Here is a 20,130-nt window from a genome sequence, read left to right on the forward strand (position 1 = left end):
CGGGTATAATTTTTGCCACAGCTGTGAAGTTCTGCAGCCATGTGTACACCCCCCTCCAATCACTGTTAGGGGGAGGTCGGGGGATAGTAAAACCACCTATTTTTTAATCTGTGATATTATATAATAGGTCCGTGTAATTGCTTTTACGCTTTACATAGCATGTTTCAGCAGTTTAAATTGTGCCTTTTGGTCTTTTCAGATAATGAATCAGATTTTGCTGGGATTTCCAGGTGGGAGAGCAATGACACTTCCAAGGGGTAATAATGTCTAGCAGCTAGCCAGCAATCATGCTTTGCTTTGACAACTCCAAACTGATGAACTATGAAATTGGGTTGCAGTGTCTTTATTACACAATATTTTTTAAAGAAGTCCACATCACCGTTGTGTAGAAAAAATTTCAATTCGGCCATTCATCCAGGAAGTCCTCCATTCTTTTTGTTACCCTGTCACCCTTCATGACATTCAAATCACCCTGGGTTTAAAATGGGACTATGGGAAAAACTTTTCTTTTTTTTTTTTTCTCCACCTGTGTTCCATTGCAGATATTTCCCTTCACGTCTTGTCACATAGCCAAACAGGAAGTGAGAGAAAATTCCTGCTGAGGAAATTCCTTGGTCACCAGAACTAGTGTCCCCATTGGAAGATTTCCCCCCTATTATTTTTCTAGGGACAACCCAAAATTTTGGGATTTTCTTTTTACTTTCAATGATAATGGTAAACAGGACAAATAGAGAGGGTGACTCTCCCTTACAGGGACACAGACGGCAATAAAAACTGACAAGCATTTTAATCCCTCTCCACTCCAAATAGTAAAAGTTTTACCCTTAGTTATACTTTAAAGTGATTGTAAACCCTTACAGACCACTTTTACCTACAGGTAAGCCTAGATTAAGGCTTACCTGTAGGTGCAAGAAATATCTCCTAAACCTACATGGTTTGGGAGATATTTCCAAAAGACAGTCACCGATGTCTACGGCGCATGCGCCGTAGACAACGGCGCGCAGGCGCACTGAGCGTGCTGTTAGTGGTGGCACCAGTGCGCATGCGCGGGAGTGACGTCACCGCAGCTCTGACCAATCACAGCGCTGGAGCTGTGATACCCGGAAAGAAGATGGACGCTTTGTAGGAGAAGGGACAGCGGTGACATCACAGGCTCCCTTGTCAGGTAAGTGACACATAATGGGTTATTATGCGATGCATAGTAGCCCATTATGCTTTACCTTTGCAGGGAAACAAAGAAGACGTAAACTCATCAGGGTTTACTTCCTCTTTAATTCTCCGTGTCTGTTCTTAATTTGGAATGTATGGACACTGCACAGTAGCATTTTACTCTTGGTATGGATTCTGGATTCAACCACCCTCCACTCCCCCAACTTCCCTGCTTATTGAGCTGACAGGCTGCTCTGCAACTGTAAGCAAAATGCTTGGCTTGCAGCATGTTTGTTCCATTAAAGATTCCCATTTGGCAAAAAAAACATTCACGGGGTGGTAGGCTCAGCCCCCCTCTGAAAGGTACAGATCGCTTTTCTGGAACAGGCTAAATTCACACTTGGTTTATCTGTTCTTGTGCTGTATGTATGGATACTCCACAGTAACATTTTGCTTGTGCTGGGTGCAGTTCTCAGTATATGTTCTAATGCAATCTTATTTTATTGAGATAGAAAAATTGTACAGTAGACCTATATGTCCTTCAATATCACATAAACAGAAATATACATCCTTGCAACACTGGTGTCATACCGCCTCATGGTTTAGATAATTTGTGAGCTTTGATTGATTTAGTGTGGTATATATGCCTGTATACCTACAGCGTCTAACCTGGCTTATTAAGGGTAGGTGAGCACCACTATCTACTCATTACAGGTAGGCTAGGGCTTTTGTTGCTGTGCTGAATGCGTTTTCTCTGAGGGGGAAGCTCTCTGTGTGTGCCACCATTCCGGTCTGATGAGACTAGAGATTGTGATTTAGGTGATCGTGTAATACTGCAACATTTAAAGGGAAAGGAGAGAGAGAGTGGGGATAGAGGGGTCAAGGCAGTAAGGAATGTAGAAATTAAGAGAGACATTCCACTCTGGCTACACAGGTGCGTCACAGTCCTCTGGCCCATGGAATAAATTCTGAGGAGTATCGAAACATAGACCACGAGGTCCAGGTCTTGGAGAATTGCTCCTCTTTACCTGTTTCCTGCGACAACATTCGTTCCAATCTATTGATTTGGTCCACTTCAATTGCCCAATCCCCCAGAGAAGGCATGCTCGTCCACTTCCAATGTCTGGGCAGAACCGTTCTAGCAGCCGCCAGAAAGTGAAGCAAAACGTCTTTTTTGACCGATTTAAGCGGTCCGGGGAGCAAAGATAGCAGAACTACCTCAGGAGAGGGTGTGATTGAGGTCACCATGAGTCGGTACTCGTGCAAATGCTCTGATGTTTAATGCCATACTTGTTGTTGTATCGAGCCAGGCATCCTCATTGAGGCAGGGGGGCTGGGCAGCTTCACAGGTGATTGGTGTGGGGGCAGTTACAAGCACCCATTCCCCCTGTATAGCCTTTCTATAAAGCAACTGACAGCCGCTTCCCCCCCCCCCCCCCCCCCCCCCCCCCCCCCAATCTCTCACCAAATCCCCCCCCCCAACAGTAGCTGATAAAAATAAATGCATTTAAAAAAAGAGAGAATAATAAATAAAGGGTAATTTGTAAAAATAATAATAAAAATAAATAACCCACCCACTGACACCCTCCACTCCCACTCCCAAAATAAGAAAACACTGTAAAAAAAAAAAAAAAAAACCCAATATATCAATTAAAAGAATAATTAAAAAAAATAACTGTAAAAAATTTAATTGTGGGGGGAAAAAAAAAGTCCACCCCTCATCAGTGCTGCATATTAGTGCCACTGTCACATGACATAAAAAGTATCGGGAATCGGTTTTGGCGCCTACTTGAGAAAATGGTATTGGTGCAACCCTATATACTATAGTTTGTGGAATCGCTAAGTTTCACACATAAATAATATACACTGATTATTTTCACCAAAGAAATGTAGCAGTATTTTGGGCTAAATTTATGAAGAACATTTTTTTAAAATAACAAGCATGTTGTTCTCGCCTGCACTGTGCATTGATTTTGCACATAGGAGACCCAATCCTTTTCTTTTTACATAGTAGGTGAGGGTGAAAAAGATGCAAGTCCATCAAGTCCAACCTATGTGTGTGATTATATGTCAGTATTACATTGTATATCCCTGTAATGATGTGGTCGTTAAGGTGCTTATCTAATAGTTTTTTTTTAAGCTATCGATGCTCCCTGCTGACACCACCGCCTGTGGAAGGGAATTCCACATCCTTGCCGATCTTACAGTAAAGAACCCAAAGATTCCCATTGTCAAGTGCCCCCATAGCAAGCTTCTTGCTATGGGGGCACTCGAGCAGGCTCACTCCCGAGCCACGCTGTGTGTGCCCACCCATATAAACGGGTGAAACATCTTCCCAAAGGTTAACTTATACTTTATTGCATTAGGGTAAAAAAGCCTTGAGCCTTTAGAACCACTTAAACTTCAGTTCAGTTTTAAATGTTTTTGTGTTTTTTTTTGTTTTTTTTTAAATCCCACAACAGGATAATGTAGAGCGGGCTGATGCTATCCAGCTCAGCCTTGAAGAATTTATTGAGCGCTTTGAGAAGCCTTACAAGCCAGTAGTCCTCATCAATGCTCAGTTTGGTTGGCCAGCTCAAGAGAAATGGACGCTGGAAAGGCTGAAGCGAAAGTATCGCAATCAGAAGTTCAAATGTGGAGAGGATAACGATGGATATTCGGTGAAGATGAAAATGAAATATTACATTGAGTACATGGAGGGGACCCGGGATGACAGTCCACTCTACATCTTTGACAGCAGTTATGGGGAACATCCCAAGAGACAGAAAATACTGGATGACTATGAAGTGCCAAAATATTTCACGGATGACCTCTTCCAGTATGCGGGCGAGAAGCGCAGACCACCATACAGGTACAGTGAGATTAGGTCTTCAACTTCTGTCATAAATGGTACAAGGCGTCATGCAGTACTAAACCCAGTGACACTGCTGCAGGCTTTAAAGCAAAAGTAAACCTATTGATTTAGTTTCAAAAAAACTTTAAGTTCCCGGAACGTGCTGGGAATGTAACGCTCATATTGGTTGTGCTCTAAACCAAACTGTCAAACCATCCCATGGCTGTTTCCATAACTAATCACATGTGCAGCATCATGGCAATTGAAGAATAAACAGAGGTCAAGGTGGCAGCTTCCTTGGCTGAAAACGATAGGAGGGTTTAGTTCCACTTTAAAAATGAAATCCACCAGAAAAGTAATTTTGTAATTTGTTAGGCCCGCTCTGGGTTCCCCCTTATGCCCCCGCACCCCCTCCTACAGCCACCCAATACATAGTAGTTAAAGGGGTTGTAAAGATGTTTTTTTTTTTTTTTTTTTAAAATAACAAACATGTTATACTTACCTTCACTGTGCAGCTCGTTCTGCACAGAGTGGCCCCGAACCTGGTCTTCTGGGGTCCCTCGGCGGCTGTTTCAGCTCCTCCCCACAAGCATTTACCACCTTCATGCGAGCTCCTTCGCACGGTGGTGAGTGCTTGCGGGCGCGCTCCCGTGATACAGCCGGCGGCTATAGCTGCTCGCTGTATCACTCGGCCCCGCCCCCCGGCGCGCAGCATCATCGGATGTGATTGACAGCAGCGCGAGCCAATGGCTGCGCTGCTTTCAATCCATCCACTGCAGCCAATCAGCGACCAGGCTGAGCTGCAATGAAGATGACGAGCACGAGCAGCGAAGATTCGAGGCGTCGGGTAAGTAAAACGGGGGGGCTGGGGGCGGCGGTACTGTCAAAAGTTTTTTCACCTTAATGCATAGAATGCATTAAGGTGAAAAAATTTTTACCTTTACAACCCCTTTAATATTTATTTTTGTATTATATTTTTGCACAGTCTTCAGGCCGGTCATGTGGTACTCTTTATCATTGTATCTTTTTCTGGCATTGGGAGGTCCTCGATGATGCAGACAGTGGTGCTGATGTCAGCTGCATCATTACACTGTGTCCACAGGGTGCTGTGAGGAAGCCCCTTACACTCAGTATTTCTTCTGAGTTAAATGATGTCCAGTGTGCATTCCACCTGGAAGACTGAGGATATCTTGCACCAAAAAAGGCAGGGGACAGCACCAGGGAGGAGGTAAAAAAAAAAAAAAAAAAACTCTGTAAATCTGTTTTTAAATCCTAAGGGATCATTTTCACTTTACCAATTTGCTTGTAGTTTGGAAAGAACCCAAACCAGATTCAGTATGGTAAAGTTTGTACTTGTGTTCAATGCCTCTGTGTTTCTGTAGGCTGCAAATGTTTCCCTCAAGCGATCAGAAAAGTAATATTTTATGTTCCGCAATTGCTCAACATGCAGAATACAAAATAGGATGGTGGTAAAATGAATGAGTAAACTTGCCAACATTCCTAATTCTGAACCAAATCTCTATTGTGTCCCCATGAAACTTTTGTGGGAATGGTGTGTAAAGTTTATAGGTAAAAACATCATCTTGATTTACAACATATTAATCACTTCAGCCCTGGAAGATTTGGCTGCTCAATGACCAGGCCATTTTTTGTGATACAGCACTGCGTCGCTTTAACTGACAATTGCATGGTCGTGCAACGCTGTTGTTTTTTTTTTTTTTTTATTTTTTTTTCCCCCCACAAATAGAGCTTTCTTTTGGTGGCATTTGATCACCTCTGCGGTTTTTATTTTTTGCGCTATAAACAAGAGGGCGACAATTTTGAAAAAAAAAAAATCTATCTTCCGTTTTTTTTTTTTTTTTTTTTTTTTACTATAATAAATATCCCACATTTTTTCTCAAAAACATATTTTTTGGGGGGAAAAATTGCAATAAGCGTATATTGATTGGTTTGTGGAAAAGTTATAGCGCCTACAAAATAGGGAATAGATTTATGGCATTTTTAATTAATTTTTTTTTTACTAGTAATGGGGGCGATCTGCGATTTTATATTTTATTTATCGGGACTGCGATATTGTGGCGGACAGATTGGACACTTGACACATTTTTGGGACCTTTGACAATTATACAGCGATCAGAACTATAAAAATACACTGATTACAGTATAAATGTCACTGGCAGGGAATGGGTTAACACTAGGGGGCAATCAAGGGGTTAACTGTGTTCCCTAGGTGTGTTCTAACTGTAGGGGGGATGGGACTGTCTAGGAGGAGAGAGAGATCGGTGTTCAGATCTGTCTCTACTCCCCTGAAAGAACCAAGATTTGTGTGTTTACACACACAGATCCTGATTCTCGCTCTGTCACGAGCGATCGTGGGTGCCCAACGGTCATCACGCCTGCCGGGCACGCGCATCGGCTCCAGGCACACGCTGTGGGTGCGCCCCTAGTGGCCAAAAGACGAATCAACGTAAGGTAACGTCGTTTCGGCCGCAGTGAAACTGCGACGGCTGGTCGGCAAACAGTTAAAGAACACCATCCTAAAATCAAATTGCGCTTGGTACAATGTACATTAGCAGGCACATTTCAAAAAAATTGAATATCATCAAAAAGTTAATTTATTTCAGTAATTCAATTCAAAAAGTGAAATTCCTATAATTTTATATAGATTCATTACACGCGGAGTGATGTATTTCAAGCATTTCTTTCTTTTAATATTGATTTATGGCTTACAGCTACTGAAAACCCAAAATTCAGTATCTCAGAAAATTAGAATATTGTGAAAGTTCAATATTGTAGCCTCATGGTGTCACACTCTAATCAGTTCATTAACTCAAAACATCTGTAAAGGTTTCCTGAACCTTTAAATATCCTCTCAATCTGGTTCAGTAGGTTACACAATCATGGGAAGACTGCTGACTGTTTTCCAGAAGACAGTCATTGACACCCTCCACAAGGAGGGTAAGCCACAAAACATTGTTGCTAAAGAAGCTGGCTGTTCAGAGTGCTGTATCCAAACATAGTAATGGAAAGTTGAGTGGAAGGAAAAAGTGTGGTAGAAAAAGGTGCACAAGCAACAGGGATAACCGCAGCCTTGAGAGGATTGTGAAGCAAAGGACATTCAAAAATTTTGGCGAAATGCACAAGGAGTGGACTACGGCTGGTGTCAGTGCCTAAAGAGCCACCACACAGACGTATCTAGTAGAGGTGCACTGACTGGAAATTTTGGTGCCGAAACCAAAAACGGAGGATGCCAAAAATGACAGTTTAAAAAAAAAATGTATATTTTTATATATAATTGTATTAAGCTTTTTAATTAATATCAATTTAGATTAATAATTTATTGTTGGACATTATTGGCACCTTTTTAGTGCAAGAAAAATGCAGTCTCTGACCATCTCTTGTATAATGTCTGCAATCTCTTAAACACATTGCTTAATAGTATTGGCAAAATTTCCATTTGGTGCACCTCTAGCAGACATGATACAGGAGATAGAGACTGCAGACATGATACAAGTGATCAATGCAGCCTCTCCGGTGCCTGGATCACACAGAGCAGCGATTTTCCCGTCTCCTATGATCCACGTCACACTGATTCAATTTACCTGCATTGGATCAGTGTTCGGTCTATCACAGGGGGAGGGACATTGTTACAGGGGCTGCCGAACAATCAGCTCCGTGACACAGAGGGAGATCTCAGCTCTGCGTGACATGAGGAGGAGGGAGGGGAGGACTGGGGCGTGCCAGGATGACACCCCTGCAATGTGCTGCACCCGGGATGGACCACCACCTTTTCAGTGCCATCATTGGCACCTTTTTTTTTCTTTCGGCCAATCGCAAAAGACCATTTTCGGCCGACATTAGGTGCACCTCTAAACAACATCAGAAGCATCTTACCTGGGCTAAGGAGAAAAAGGAAAGGACTGTTGCTCAGTGGTCCAAAGTCCTCTTTTCAGATGAAAGTAAATTTTACATTTGATTTGGAAATCGAGGTCCCAGAGTCTGGAGGAAGAGTGGAGAGGCACAGAATCCAAGTTGCACGAGGTCCAGTGTGAAGTTTCCACAGTCAGTGATGATTTGGGGCGTCATGTCATCTGCAGGTCTTGGTCCACTGTGTTTTATCAAGTCCAAAGCCAACACAGCCCTCTACCAGGAAATTCTAGAGCACTTCATGCTTCCCTCTGCTGACCAGCTTTGTGGAGATGCTGATTTAATTTTCCAGCAGGTCTTGGCACCTGCCTACACTGCCAAAAGTATCAATACCTGGTTTATTGATCATGGTATCATGGTGCTTGATTGGCCAGCAAACTCGCCTGACCTAAACCCCATAGAGAATCTGTGGGGTATTGTCAAGAGGAAGATGAGAGACACCAGACCCAACAATGCAGATGAGCTGAAGACCACTATCAAAGCAACCTGGGCTTCCATAACAACTCAGCAGTGCCAGAGGTTGATCGCCTCCATGCTACTCTGCATTGATGCAGTAATTCATGCAAAAGGAGCCCTGACCAAGTATTGAGTGCATACCATACTGTACATGGACATACTTTTCAGTAAGTCAACGTTTCTGTATTTTAAAAGTCCTTTTTTTTTTAATTGGTCTTATGTAATCTAATTTTCTGAGATACTGAATCTTGGGTTTTCACTAGCTGTAAGCCATAATCATCAAAAGTAAAAAATGCTTGAAAAATATCATTCTGTGTAATGAATCTACAGAGTATCACAAAAGTGAGTACACCCCTCACATTTTTGTAAATATTTTATTATATCTTTTCATGTGACAACACTGAAGACATGACACTTTGCTACAATGTAAAGTAGTGAGTGTATAGCTTGTATAACAGTGTAAATTTGCTGTCCCCTCAAAATAACTCAACACACAGCCATTAATGTCTAAACTGCTGGCAACAAAAGTGAGTACACCCCTAAGTGAAAATGTCCAAATTGGGGCCAATTAGCCATTTCCCTCCCTGGTGTCATGTGACTCTTTAGTGTTACAAGGTCTCGGATGTGAATGGGGAGCAGGTGTGTTAAATTTGGTGTTATCACTCTCACCCTCTCATACTGATCACCTGAGGTTCAACATGGCAGTTCATGGCAAAAAACTGAGGATCTGAAAAAAAGAATTGTTGCTAAGAAATGTCTGATGAGACCAAGATAAACTTATTTTGTTCAGAGGGTGTCAAGCGTGTGTGGCGGCAAACAGGTGAGGAGTACAAAGACAAGTGTGTCTTGCCTACAGTCAAGCATTATGGTGGGAGTGTCATGGTCTGGTGCTGCATTAGTGCTGCCGGTGTCTTGCCGAGAAAGTTCCCCCAGCGGATAAGGACCCCGCTGTGCTGCGCAGTCGCAGCGCTTGCGCAGTACGACTACGGAGCCGCCGAAAATAGTCGAATCTGGAAACCTTGAGTCAGCTGTACACGGCGCCTGTGCCCTGAGCCCAGGTTCAAGCCCCACCATCCAAGTGGACATAGAGGTAGAATAATAAAGTGCCGAGCGGGGCCGTGCCCGAAGCGTAGTGAGCCCGCGAGGGCCCTGTTACAGGCGCCGTGTACAGATGACTTACAGCTATTCAGCTTGGAATTTTTCCGGCAGCTCGTACTGCGCAAGCGCTGCTCCTGCGCAGTACAGGGGGGTCCTTATCCGCCGAGGGGAACTTTCTCAGCAGAACACCGGCACTGGGGAGCTACAGTTCATTGAGGGAACCATGAATGCCAACATGTATTGTGATATACCGAAGCAGAACACGATCCCCTCCCTTCATAGACTGGGCCGCTGGGCAGTATTCCAACATAACTACTCCAAACACACCTCCAAGAGGACCACTGCTTTGCTAAAGAAGCTGAGGGTAAAGGTAATGGATTGGCCAAGCATGTCTCCAGACTTAAACCCTATTGAGCATCTGTGTGGTATCCTCAAACGGAAGGTGGAGGAGTACAAGGTCTCTAACATCCACCATCTCCATGATGTCGTCATGGAGGAGTGGAAGAGGACAGTGGCAACCTGTGAAGCTCTGTTGAACTCCATGCCCAAGAGGGTTATTGCAGTGCTGGAAAATAATGGTGGCCACACAAAATATTGACACTTTGGGCCCAATTTGGACATTTTCACTTAAGGGTGTACTCACTTTTGTTGCCAGCGGTATATACATTAATGGCTGTGTAGGTTACTTTGAGGGGACAGCAAATTTACACTGTTATACAAGCTGTACACTCACTACTTTACATTGTAGCAAAGTGTCATTTCTTCAGTATTGTCACATGAAAAGATAGAATAAAATATTTACAAAAATGTAAAGGGTGTACTCATTTTTGTTTGAGATATATATTATGAGTTTCACTTTTTGAATTGAATTACTGAAATACATTTTTTGAGATGCACCTGTACATAAAAAATGCAATATATCTGACACTACCCTTAAATCCCTAATCTGGAAATTTATAGCGTTTCTTATAGTGCTTGGCTTGTCCTCCCTAATACCCGAATCTGGATTAACCCAATAAGTTTTGGCTATTCTTCTTCAGGGTTAATGGGGTGTGACATATTTTTTAACCACTTCCTGCCCGGATTATAGCGGACTGACGTCCGGGAAGTGGTTCCGTTATCCTGACTGGGCGTCATATGACGTCCAGCAGGATAACATGCCGCCGCGCATCGCGGCAATCGGTGGAGCGGTGTGTCAGCCTGACACACCGCTCCACCGATCTTGGTAAAGAGCCTCTTGGCACCATTATGTTTCAGTTATGCCCAGCAATGCCACCAATAAGTTTTATCAGTGCCACAAATCAGTGTCATCAGTGCCACCTGTCATTGCCCATCGGTGCCACCCATAAGTACCAATCAATGCCACCTACGAGTGCCCATCATCGGTGCCGCCTCATTGGTGCAGCCATATCGGTGCCGCCTCATTGGTGCAGCCATATCGGTGCCGCCTCATTGGTGCAGCCATATCGGTGCCGCCATATCGGTGCCGCCTCATTGGTGCAGCCATATCGGTGCCGCCTCATTGGTGCAGCCATATCGGTGCCCGTCAGTGAAGAAGAAAACGTACTTTATTTACAAAAAAATTTTAACAGAAACAAAGAAAAACTTGTTTTTTTTTTCAAAACATTTCGGTCAATTGTCATTCAAATTGCGACAGCGCTGAAAATTTGGCCTGGGCGGGAAGGTGTCTAAGTGCCTGGTATTGAAGTGGTTAATAGAACTGATAATTTTAAATATAATTTAAATACAACAATATTAATGTAACACATTACATCTAAGATTAATACTTACGATGCAGACTTGTATAAAAGAGCCATTCACCCAATAATAAAATCATCTGGGGTACCTCTCCACTCTTAACCAGGGTGGATTTGATTTAAATCGCTAGTAAAAAAGATATAAATCTAGATATATCTATCTCTCTATCTCTCTATCTCATGTGGCAAAAAAAAAAAATCTGTGAAATGGCTTGATATTTATTTTTTAAATGTCTTATGTTCTATCAGGTGGTTTGTGATGGGTCCTCCTCGCTCTGGAACAGGAATACACATTGATCCTCTAGGAACCAGTGCCTGGAATGCCCTGGTCCATGGCCACAAGCGTTGGTGCCTCTTTCCCACCAATACCCCACGTGAACTAATCAAAGTGACACGGGAAGAAGGTGGAAACCAGCAAGATGAAGCCATCACTTGGTTTAATGTCATATACCCACGCACATTGCTTCCTACCTGGCCTGCTGAATTCAAACCCCTAGAGATCTTACAGAAGCCTGGAGAGACTGTATTTGTGCCAGGTAAATACTTCTACCCACAAAAAGTGCCCATGTTTAGAATAAATGTGGACACCGGGTCAGTACATACTAGTACATTGCTTTGGGTGCACTATTTGGGAGTTCGCCACAGTGCCTACACTGAGGTTTAAAAGGCTCTCTTCTGCAAACAGGCAAAAGTGTAGATGTGTCCTCTTAAATGGTAAACTGCAATGAACGAAGTGTAGAGGTAAATAAGCCCCTTAGGGCTGTGGGAACATGAGCTACCGGCTGCTCAATGATGTGTATTTGCCTTTCCAGTCATTTTTTATGGTACCCAACACATCTGTGCTACAGCACTGCAACACGCATACACCATGCACCTTCTCTACAGCACGCTTCAACACCCCACCTACACAATGTAAGTTGCTGTGTGTGTGTTTTTTAATTTTTGTAAGACCTATATACACTCAGTTTATGGTGAGGTTTTATATTACATATTATACCTATTGTTTTTAATAATATGGTTTTCTTCAGGTGGTTGGTGGCATGTTGTACTTAACCTGGACACCACTATTGCTGTTACCCAAAACTTTGCCAGCTGCACGAACTTCCCTATTGTTTGGCACAAGACAGTAAGAGGGCGCCCCAAACTTTCAAGAAAATGGTACAGGTAAGAGGTTGTTGTTCATTAAGAGCTCATTCACACCATACGTGCATGAAAACTGATGGGGAAACCGCACAGATTTCACTTGTAGAGACATGAGTTTACATCAGTATTACATCAGTTTTCATGTGCATTTCAGGGATCATTCACATCTGCAGCAGAAAATCACAGGTCTCTGCAAGACACACAGGAAACTGTGTTTCCAGTGCAGAGGTGTGCAGGATTATTGCACACAGCTCTGCACCCAAACTGAAAGAAACTAACAGCACCGCTCTGCACTCCATGTGACAGGCAGAGCGGTTTGTGTTTCCGTGTCCCAACAGCATGACCACAGCTAAGAGGGGGGCAGCATGAAGACTTGCATGGTGGACCAGAGGGGGATCGGTGTGGCAGGGGAAGAGGGGGGCGGGTAACAAGATCCATTCAGCCGCATGTCTCTCCCTGCAGCCTCTGAAAGCCGGCAGGAGGGAGAGGAGGAGAAGGGGCTGCAGGGAGTGACCCACACACAGATGATCAGATCTTGTAATTGCCCCTTCTCCTGCCACATAGATTTTCCCCTCTGGTCCACCATGCGAGTCTTCATACTGCCCAGCCCCCGCCTGTCCCCCTCCCCACCCGTAACACTGTCGGCAGGTACTGCGGACAAACGGGGATTTTTCAGTCTGCAGATCAGGGGAAGGAGCCGGTAAATGCAATTTACCAGGCCCCTTCCTTTTATGAATAAACACAGTGAGTGATTGGTACTGATCGCTCACTGTGTTCATTCATAACTGAAGTGTAGTAAACATTTACTATGCTTCAGTTTATGAATAAATGGAACCTCTGTATAGATAGAGCCTCCTGCTCATTCATTCTGCATTGCAGTTGAGGCTGCAGAGAAAAGGATTGAGGAATGTTCTCAGTCCCTTTCTCTGTCTCAAAAGTGAGATATCAGAGGTCTGTTTAGACCCCTGATATTTCACCAAAGCCCCTACAAAAAGTAAAAAAATGTTGCAATTGACACCTTTTTGCCACCACTTAAGCTGCAATAGACAGCAAACGGGGTGTTTACATGCTGCGGCTGTGATGCTTCTTTGTGCCCGTGGCAGAGTTGACCTAACTTGTAGAAACCGGCGGGCATCTGAACACTACACATTCAAGTCAGCGGGAAAGTGCCGCAAACGCCCTGCAATCGTGTGCAATGCACTCACTTGCAGCACTTTTTCTGCAAAAAATTGAGTTAAAACGGGTGTTGAGAAGTGGTTGCTGCATCACTTTATCAGCACCTATCAGTAGCCTCTAGCACAATCCGAATGTGGATGGGGCTTCAGAGGTAAGGGAGATTCAGACACGTGTGTAAGGGCTCAGTCACCATCTGCAGAGACCTTTAGGTCTCTGCAAGAAAGGCAGAAAACGATTGTTTTCTATGTGGCTCGTTCACACCTTAATGCAGGCGTGATGTCCAGTGCGAAGAGGTGTGGTGTTATGCAGCATGTCTGCATTTTTCCTCACACCTGTGCACTGAAACGCAGACAGATCTGACAGCCCTGCTCTGCATGACTCTGTGTGACAGGATGTGGGAGAGAAAGCAGAGTAGTGCTCTGTGTCTATACTGCCCACCTGCTTTACATCATGTCTGCTGCAAGGGGGCATGTGTTGGCAGGCACTGATATGGGGAGACAGCATATCGTCACTGATGATTGGGGACAAAATGGTGGCACAGATGATGAAAGAATAGTGGGCACTGATTACACAATGAGGACAGAGGATGTGATGTCAGTCTGTGCATAAAACAGATTTGCATGAAAACTGATGTAAAACAAATGTAAACTCATGTCTCTGCAAGTGCATTCTGCACGTTTTTCCCATCAGTTTTTATGCATGTATGGTGGGAACGAGCCCGCAGTGAATTTTTATGCATGTTGACATTAGTTTTCATGCGTGTCAGTTATGTGCCCTGTTCACACCAATGTTTGTCATGTCAGTATATTTATTTGTTTGTTTATTTATTTTCATGTGCAGCAAATTGCTTACATGTTGCAGATTTCTGCGCAGGAAAAAAATCCACACCTGTTACCATTGTTTTGGTGTGAACAGGGAAATGGAGAAAAACTGACGTCTGCACCATGGTGTGAACGAGGCCTAAAGGTTGGGAAATATTAATGCTTGCCAACCGCCGCATGTACTTATACGTCGGCAAAATGGCATGGCTGGGCAAATGGGCCTACCCGTACGTCCCTTTGAATTTGCCGACGTGCCATTGCGGGCGTGCGTGCTCCCGCCCCGAGCTCCGTGAGTAGGATCGCGGGTCCCGTGGACTTGATGTCCGCGGGGATACCCGCAATCGTCTCACGGTAAGGAAGAACGGGGAGATGCTAATGTAAACAAGCATCTCCCCGTTCTGCCTAGTGACACTGTTACTGATCACAGCTACCTGTGATCGGGAGCTATGATCAGTGACGTGTCACACACAGCCACTTCCCCCCACAGTTAGAACACATCCCTAGGACACATTTAACCCCTACCTAGCCCCCTAGTGGTTAACCCCTTCACTGCCAGTGTCAATTTTACAGTAATCAGTGCAATTTCATAGCACTGATCGCTGTAAAAATGACAGTGGTCCCAAAAATGTGTCAAAATTGTCCAACGTGTCCGCCATAATGTGGCAATCATGATAAAAATCGCTGATCGCCGCCATTACCAGTATAAAAAAAAGTTAATAAAAATGCCATAAAACTATCCCCTATTTTGTAGACGCTATACCTTGCGCAAACCAATCAAACGCTTATTGCGATTTTTTTTTTTTTTTTTTTTTTTTCTTTACCAAAAATGTGTAGAAGAATACGTATCGGCCTAAACTGAGGGGAAAAAAATGTTTTTTTTTTTTAAATATTTTTGGGGATATTTATTATAGCAAAAAGTAAAAAATAATGCGTGTTTTTTTTAATTTTTTTTTTTCAAAATTGTCGCTCTATTTTTGTTCATAGCGCAAAAAATAAAAACTGCAGAGGTGATCAAATACCACCAAGAGAAAGCTCTATTTGTGGGGAAAAAAAGGACGTCAATTTTTTGTTTGGGAGCCACATTGCACGACTGCGCAATTGTCAGTTAAAGCGGCGCAGTGCCGAATCGCAAAAAGTGCTTTGGTCTTTGGCCAGCAAAATGGTCCGGGGCTTAAGTGGTTAATGATATTTACAGCAAACCTACAAGTGTACAAATTGCCTGCAAGATGAGAAACAGGCACTATTGATGCCTGCAGGTGTTCTTAGGTAACCTACAGAGCCTTGAGGCCAAAAATAGCTGGTTCGCTTAACCACTTAAAGCGGTTGTATAGTCTTTTTTTTTACTTTTACCTACAGGTAAGCCTATAATAAGGCTTACCTGTAGGTAAAAAAAATATCTCCTAAACCTTTACGGTTTAGGAGATATTCCCCTTGCTATGCGCCGCTGACTGCAGCAGCGCATGCGCACAGGGGATTCTCGGCTGCCGAGTAAGAAATCTCCCGCGCGCATGCGCGGGAGTGATGACATCACGGCTCCAGCCACTCAGCGCTGGAACCGCGATACCCGGAAGACACGCCGAGGCAACATGACAGCTCCCTCGGTGTGGAACGCCTCGTTCTAAGGTAAGTATTTCATAGTAAGTATTTCATAATGAGCTAGTATGCGGTGCATACTAGCTCATTATGCCTTTTGCTTTACAGGGTTAAAAAAAAAAAAATTGCGGGTATACAACCGCTTTAAGGACCAGCCTCGTTTTGGATTTTAGGTGTTTACATGTTTAAAACAGGTTTTTCTACTAGAAAATGACTTAGAACCCCCAAACATTATATATGGTTTTTCTTCTAACACCCTAGAGAATAAAATGGCAGACGTTGCAATACTTTTTTTTTGCACTGTATTTGCGCAGCGGTCTTAAAAGCGCACTTTTTTTGGAAAAAAATCACTTTTTTGAATAAAAAAAATAACACAACAGTAAAGTTAGCCTAATTTTTTTTTATATTGTGAAATATAATGTTACGCCAAGTAAATTGATACCCAACATGTCACGCTTCAAAATTGCGCCCGCTCGTGGAATGGCGTCAAACTTTTACCCTCAAAAATCTCCATAGGCGACGTTTAAAAAATTCTACAGGTTGCATATTTTGCGGTACAGAGGAGGTCTAGGGCTAGAATTATTGCTCTCGCTCTACCGGTCGCTGCGATTCGCTTCTGCACGCGAGTTCGTTAGGACGGGGGGGTTTTAAAATCTTATTTTTTTTTTTATTATTTATTTTACAATATTTTATATATTTTTACACTGTTTAAAAAAAAAAAAAAAAATGGTGTCACTTTTATTCCTATTACAAGGAATGTAAACATCCCTTGTAATAGAAAAAAGCATGGCAGGACCACTTAAATATGAGATCTGGGGTCAAAAAGACCTCAGATCTCATATTTACATTAAAATGCAATAAAAAAAAAAAAAAAGTAATTTAGAAAAATGACATTTGAAAAAATGTGCCTTTAAGAGGCGTGGACGGAAGTGACGTTTTGACGTCGCTTCCGCCCAGCAGTGTCATGGAGACAAGTGGGCGCCATCTTAGCCTCACTCGTCTCCAGACACACCACAGGGAAGGACGCGATCGCCTCCGCCGCTACCGACGGCTCCGGTAAGCGGCGGAGGGCACCAGATCGCGGTGGGGGCCCTCTCCCGCCACCGATTAAAAGTGATCTCGTGGCGAATCCGCCGCAGGCACCACTTTTATCTGAAAGCCAGCCGCTGCACGAAAACGGGGATACCGGGGTTATGGCAGCTAGCTGCTGCCATAACAACGATATCCCCGTTCAAAGTTTGGACGTACATCGTTGTGCGGCGGTCCTTAAGTGGTTAATTCTGGAAATTACAATTTCTGATGGTTGCTCTATGGTCTACTCTTTACTGCATCCATTATTCAAACAGGAATGGAGTGGGATTTTTTTAGGTGCCAGATAAGTCCACCAAATAAGTAAAGTTTTTAAAACGTGTACATTTATTCATAGATGAAGTAAAAATCCATATGCACATACGAATACATGTAAGTAAATAAGCCACCTATAGTGTTATAATATTCTGGATTCCAAATTCACTTAAATCTTCTACATGTTTTGCTGAGCAGGCTTCTTCAGGAAGTATTAAAGTGCAACAATACAAATAGGGCTCCAACAACTTCAACCCAGATGGCACAAGAGGCCTTAGCCTGGTAAGCGTTCCCACGTGGGAGTAAAGTGGGGATTTTCTTAACCACTTCCTGCCTGCCATATAGCAAAATGATGGCCGGAAAGTGGTTAAGTTATCCTGACTGGACGTCCTATGCAGAGGTGTGCAGCGCGGTAATCGTTGGGGTGGTGTGTCAGTCTGACGCTGCATCTCCGATCTCAGTAAAGCGCCTCTGTTGTAGGCTCTTTATCATGTGATTAGCTGTGTCCAATCACAGCTGATCAGTGTAAACTGGAAGAGCCGCTTATCGGCTTTTCCTCCACTCACACTGACAGATGCGAGTAGAGGAGAGCCGATCGGCTGCTCTCCTGACAGAGGGGGTCTGCGCTGATTATCAGTGCAGACCCACCGAGGATGGCCACCCATGCCCACCAGGAATGCCAATCAGTGCCCATTAGAGGTGCCAATCAGTAATGCCTTACAGTGCCTCCTCATCAGTAGTGCCCATCAGTGCCACCTATTAATGTATTAATGCCCATCAGTGGAGAAAACTTTCTTATTTACAAAATTTTGTAACAGAAACTAACTTTTTTTTTTTTTTGGTCTTATTTTATTTGTAAAAAAAAATAAAAACCCCAGAGGTGATCAAATACCACCAACAGAAAGCTCTATTTGTGGAAACAGCATTGTATGACTGCGCAGTTGTCCTTTAAAATGCAACAGCTCTGAAAGCTGAAAATTGGCTTGGGGGGGGGGGGGGGAGTGCCCTGTATTGAAGTGGTTAATCTCCTGATTGGAGGTTGGACCATATTACAGTGGATAATACAGCTATATCCAATTTGGATGGGTTTTTGTTCCCAGGCACCGTTGCCACAATAATATTTTTAATTAAAGCTGCCCTATGCTATTGTGCTCCTTCTGCGTTTGACCCCATCTGGTTGTGTTGGGGGGAGTGGGTGACCCGTTTTGGCCTGTGGGGGCCCTCGCCCTTCGCAGCTCTCTGGTACCTTTCCCTACACATCTCTGACCTCTTGTTTCATCTGGGTTGAAGTTGTTGGAGCCCTGTTTGTACTGTTGCACTTTAATATCCCCTGAAGAAGCCTGCACGGTGAAACATGTAGAAGACCCAAGTGCATTTGAAATTCAGTACAATGTAACACTATTGGTTGCTTATTTACTTACATGCATCTGTAATTTGTGCATATGCATTTCAACTTTTTCAATGAATGAAATGTACATGTTTTTAAACTTATTTGGTGGTTTTACCTGGCACCTAAAACAGTCCCACTCCATTCTTGTTTGAATAATAGTTACATTTAAAGAGATGTTGTGCTGACATACTATTATAGCTCCAACCATAGAATTAAAAACCATACAATCTCTTTACTGCACCTGTTTTCTCCATATTGACCATTGAGGCCACCAATCACCTGACCCTACCCTACAGGGAAAGGGATGGGGCATGTCACAGCTGAACCATGAAATTACTTTTTTCATGATTCCACAAGAGAGTAACCCACCATGTTTGGGCTAGCGAGCAGGGCTGCTTGGCAAGTTATCTAGCCAGCCAGGAGCACCGCCTGCAAACCAGAGAAGAGGAGGATCGGGGCTACTCTGTGCAAAACCATTACACAGAGCAGGTGAGTATGACATGTTTGTTTTTAAAAAAAAAAAAAAAAAAAAGTTTGCAATCACTTTAACCTCTTCAGCCCCAGAAGGATTTACCCCCTTCCCGACCAGAGCATTTTTTGCGATTCAGCACTGCATCGCTTTAACTGACAATTGCGTGATCGTGCGACATTGTACCCAAGCAAATCGACGTCTTCTTCTTCTTTTTTTTTTTTTTTTTTTTTTCTTCCCACAAATCTAGCTTCCGTTTGGTATTTGATCACCTCTGCGGTTTTTATTTTGTGTGCTATAAACAAAAGAATAGCAACAATTTTGAAAAAAACACATTATTTTTTACTTTGGCTATAATAAATATCCCCCAAAAATATATATAAAAAAAACTTTTTTCCTCAGTTTAGGCCGATATGTATTCTACATATTTTTGGTAAAAAAAAATCGCAATAAGTGTATATTGATTGGTTTGCGCAAAAGTTATAGCATCTACAAAATAGGGGTTAGATTTATAGCGTTTTTATTATCATTTTTTTTTTTTTTTTTACTAGTAATAGTGGCGGTCTGTGATTTTTATCGTGACTGCGACATGGCGGACACATTGGACAATTTTGACACATTTTTGGGACCATTGACATTAATACAGCAATCAGTGCTATACAAATGCATTAATTACTGTAAAAATCTCACTGGCAGTGAAGGGTTTAACACTAGGGGGCGATCAAGGGGTTAACTGTGTTCCCTGGGAGGTGATTCTAACTGAAGTGGGAGTGGACTGACTAGAGGAAGTGATGGATCATGGTTCCTAGTAGGGCTGCAACTAACGATTATTTTCATAATCGATTAGTTGGCCGATTATTGTTTCGATTAATCGGTTAATAACCTTAAAAAAAGGTGTGGTGTATAATTTAGTTAATATGTAAAGTTTAAAAAAGGCAATTTATTCCTAAATATCAATACGCAGGGGTAAATAT

At 43.1% G+C, this 20,130-nt stretch overlaps 1 protein-coding gene across 1 annotated transcript in view; it reads left to right on the plus strand.

Annotated features, from left to right (window-relative positions):
- JMJD6 (jumonji domain containing 6, arginine demethylase and lysine hydroxylase) overlaps positions 1-20,130 on the plus strand; it is a 40,730-nt gene that overhangs the window by 11,711 nt on the left and 8,889 nt on the right. The window contains exons 2-4 of the mRNA XM_073606216.1: positions 3,612-4,000; positions 11,470-11,756; positions 12,249-12,384. Coding sequence (XP_073462317.1) covers positions 3,612-4,000; positions 11,470-11,756; positions 12,249-12,384 — 812 coding nt within the window. The remainder of the gene's footprint in view (positions 1-3,611; positions 4,001-11,469; positions 11,757-12,248; positions 12,385-20,130) is intronic.

The sequence above is a fragment of the Aquarana catesbeiana genome, linkage group LG12 (assembly GCF_042186555.1).
Source record: "Aquarana catesbeiana isolate 2022-GZ linkage group LG12, ASM4218655v1, whole genome shotgun sequence".
NCBI lineage: Eukaryota > Metazoa > Chordata > Amphibia > Anura > Ranidae > Aquarana > Aquarana catesbeiana.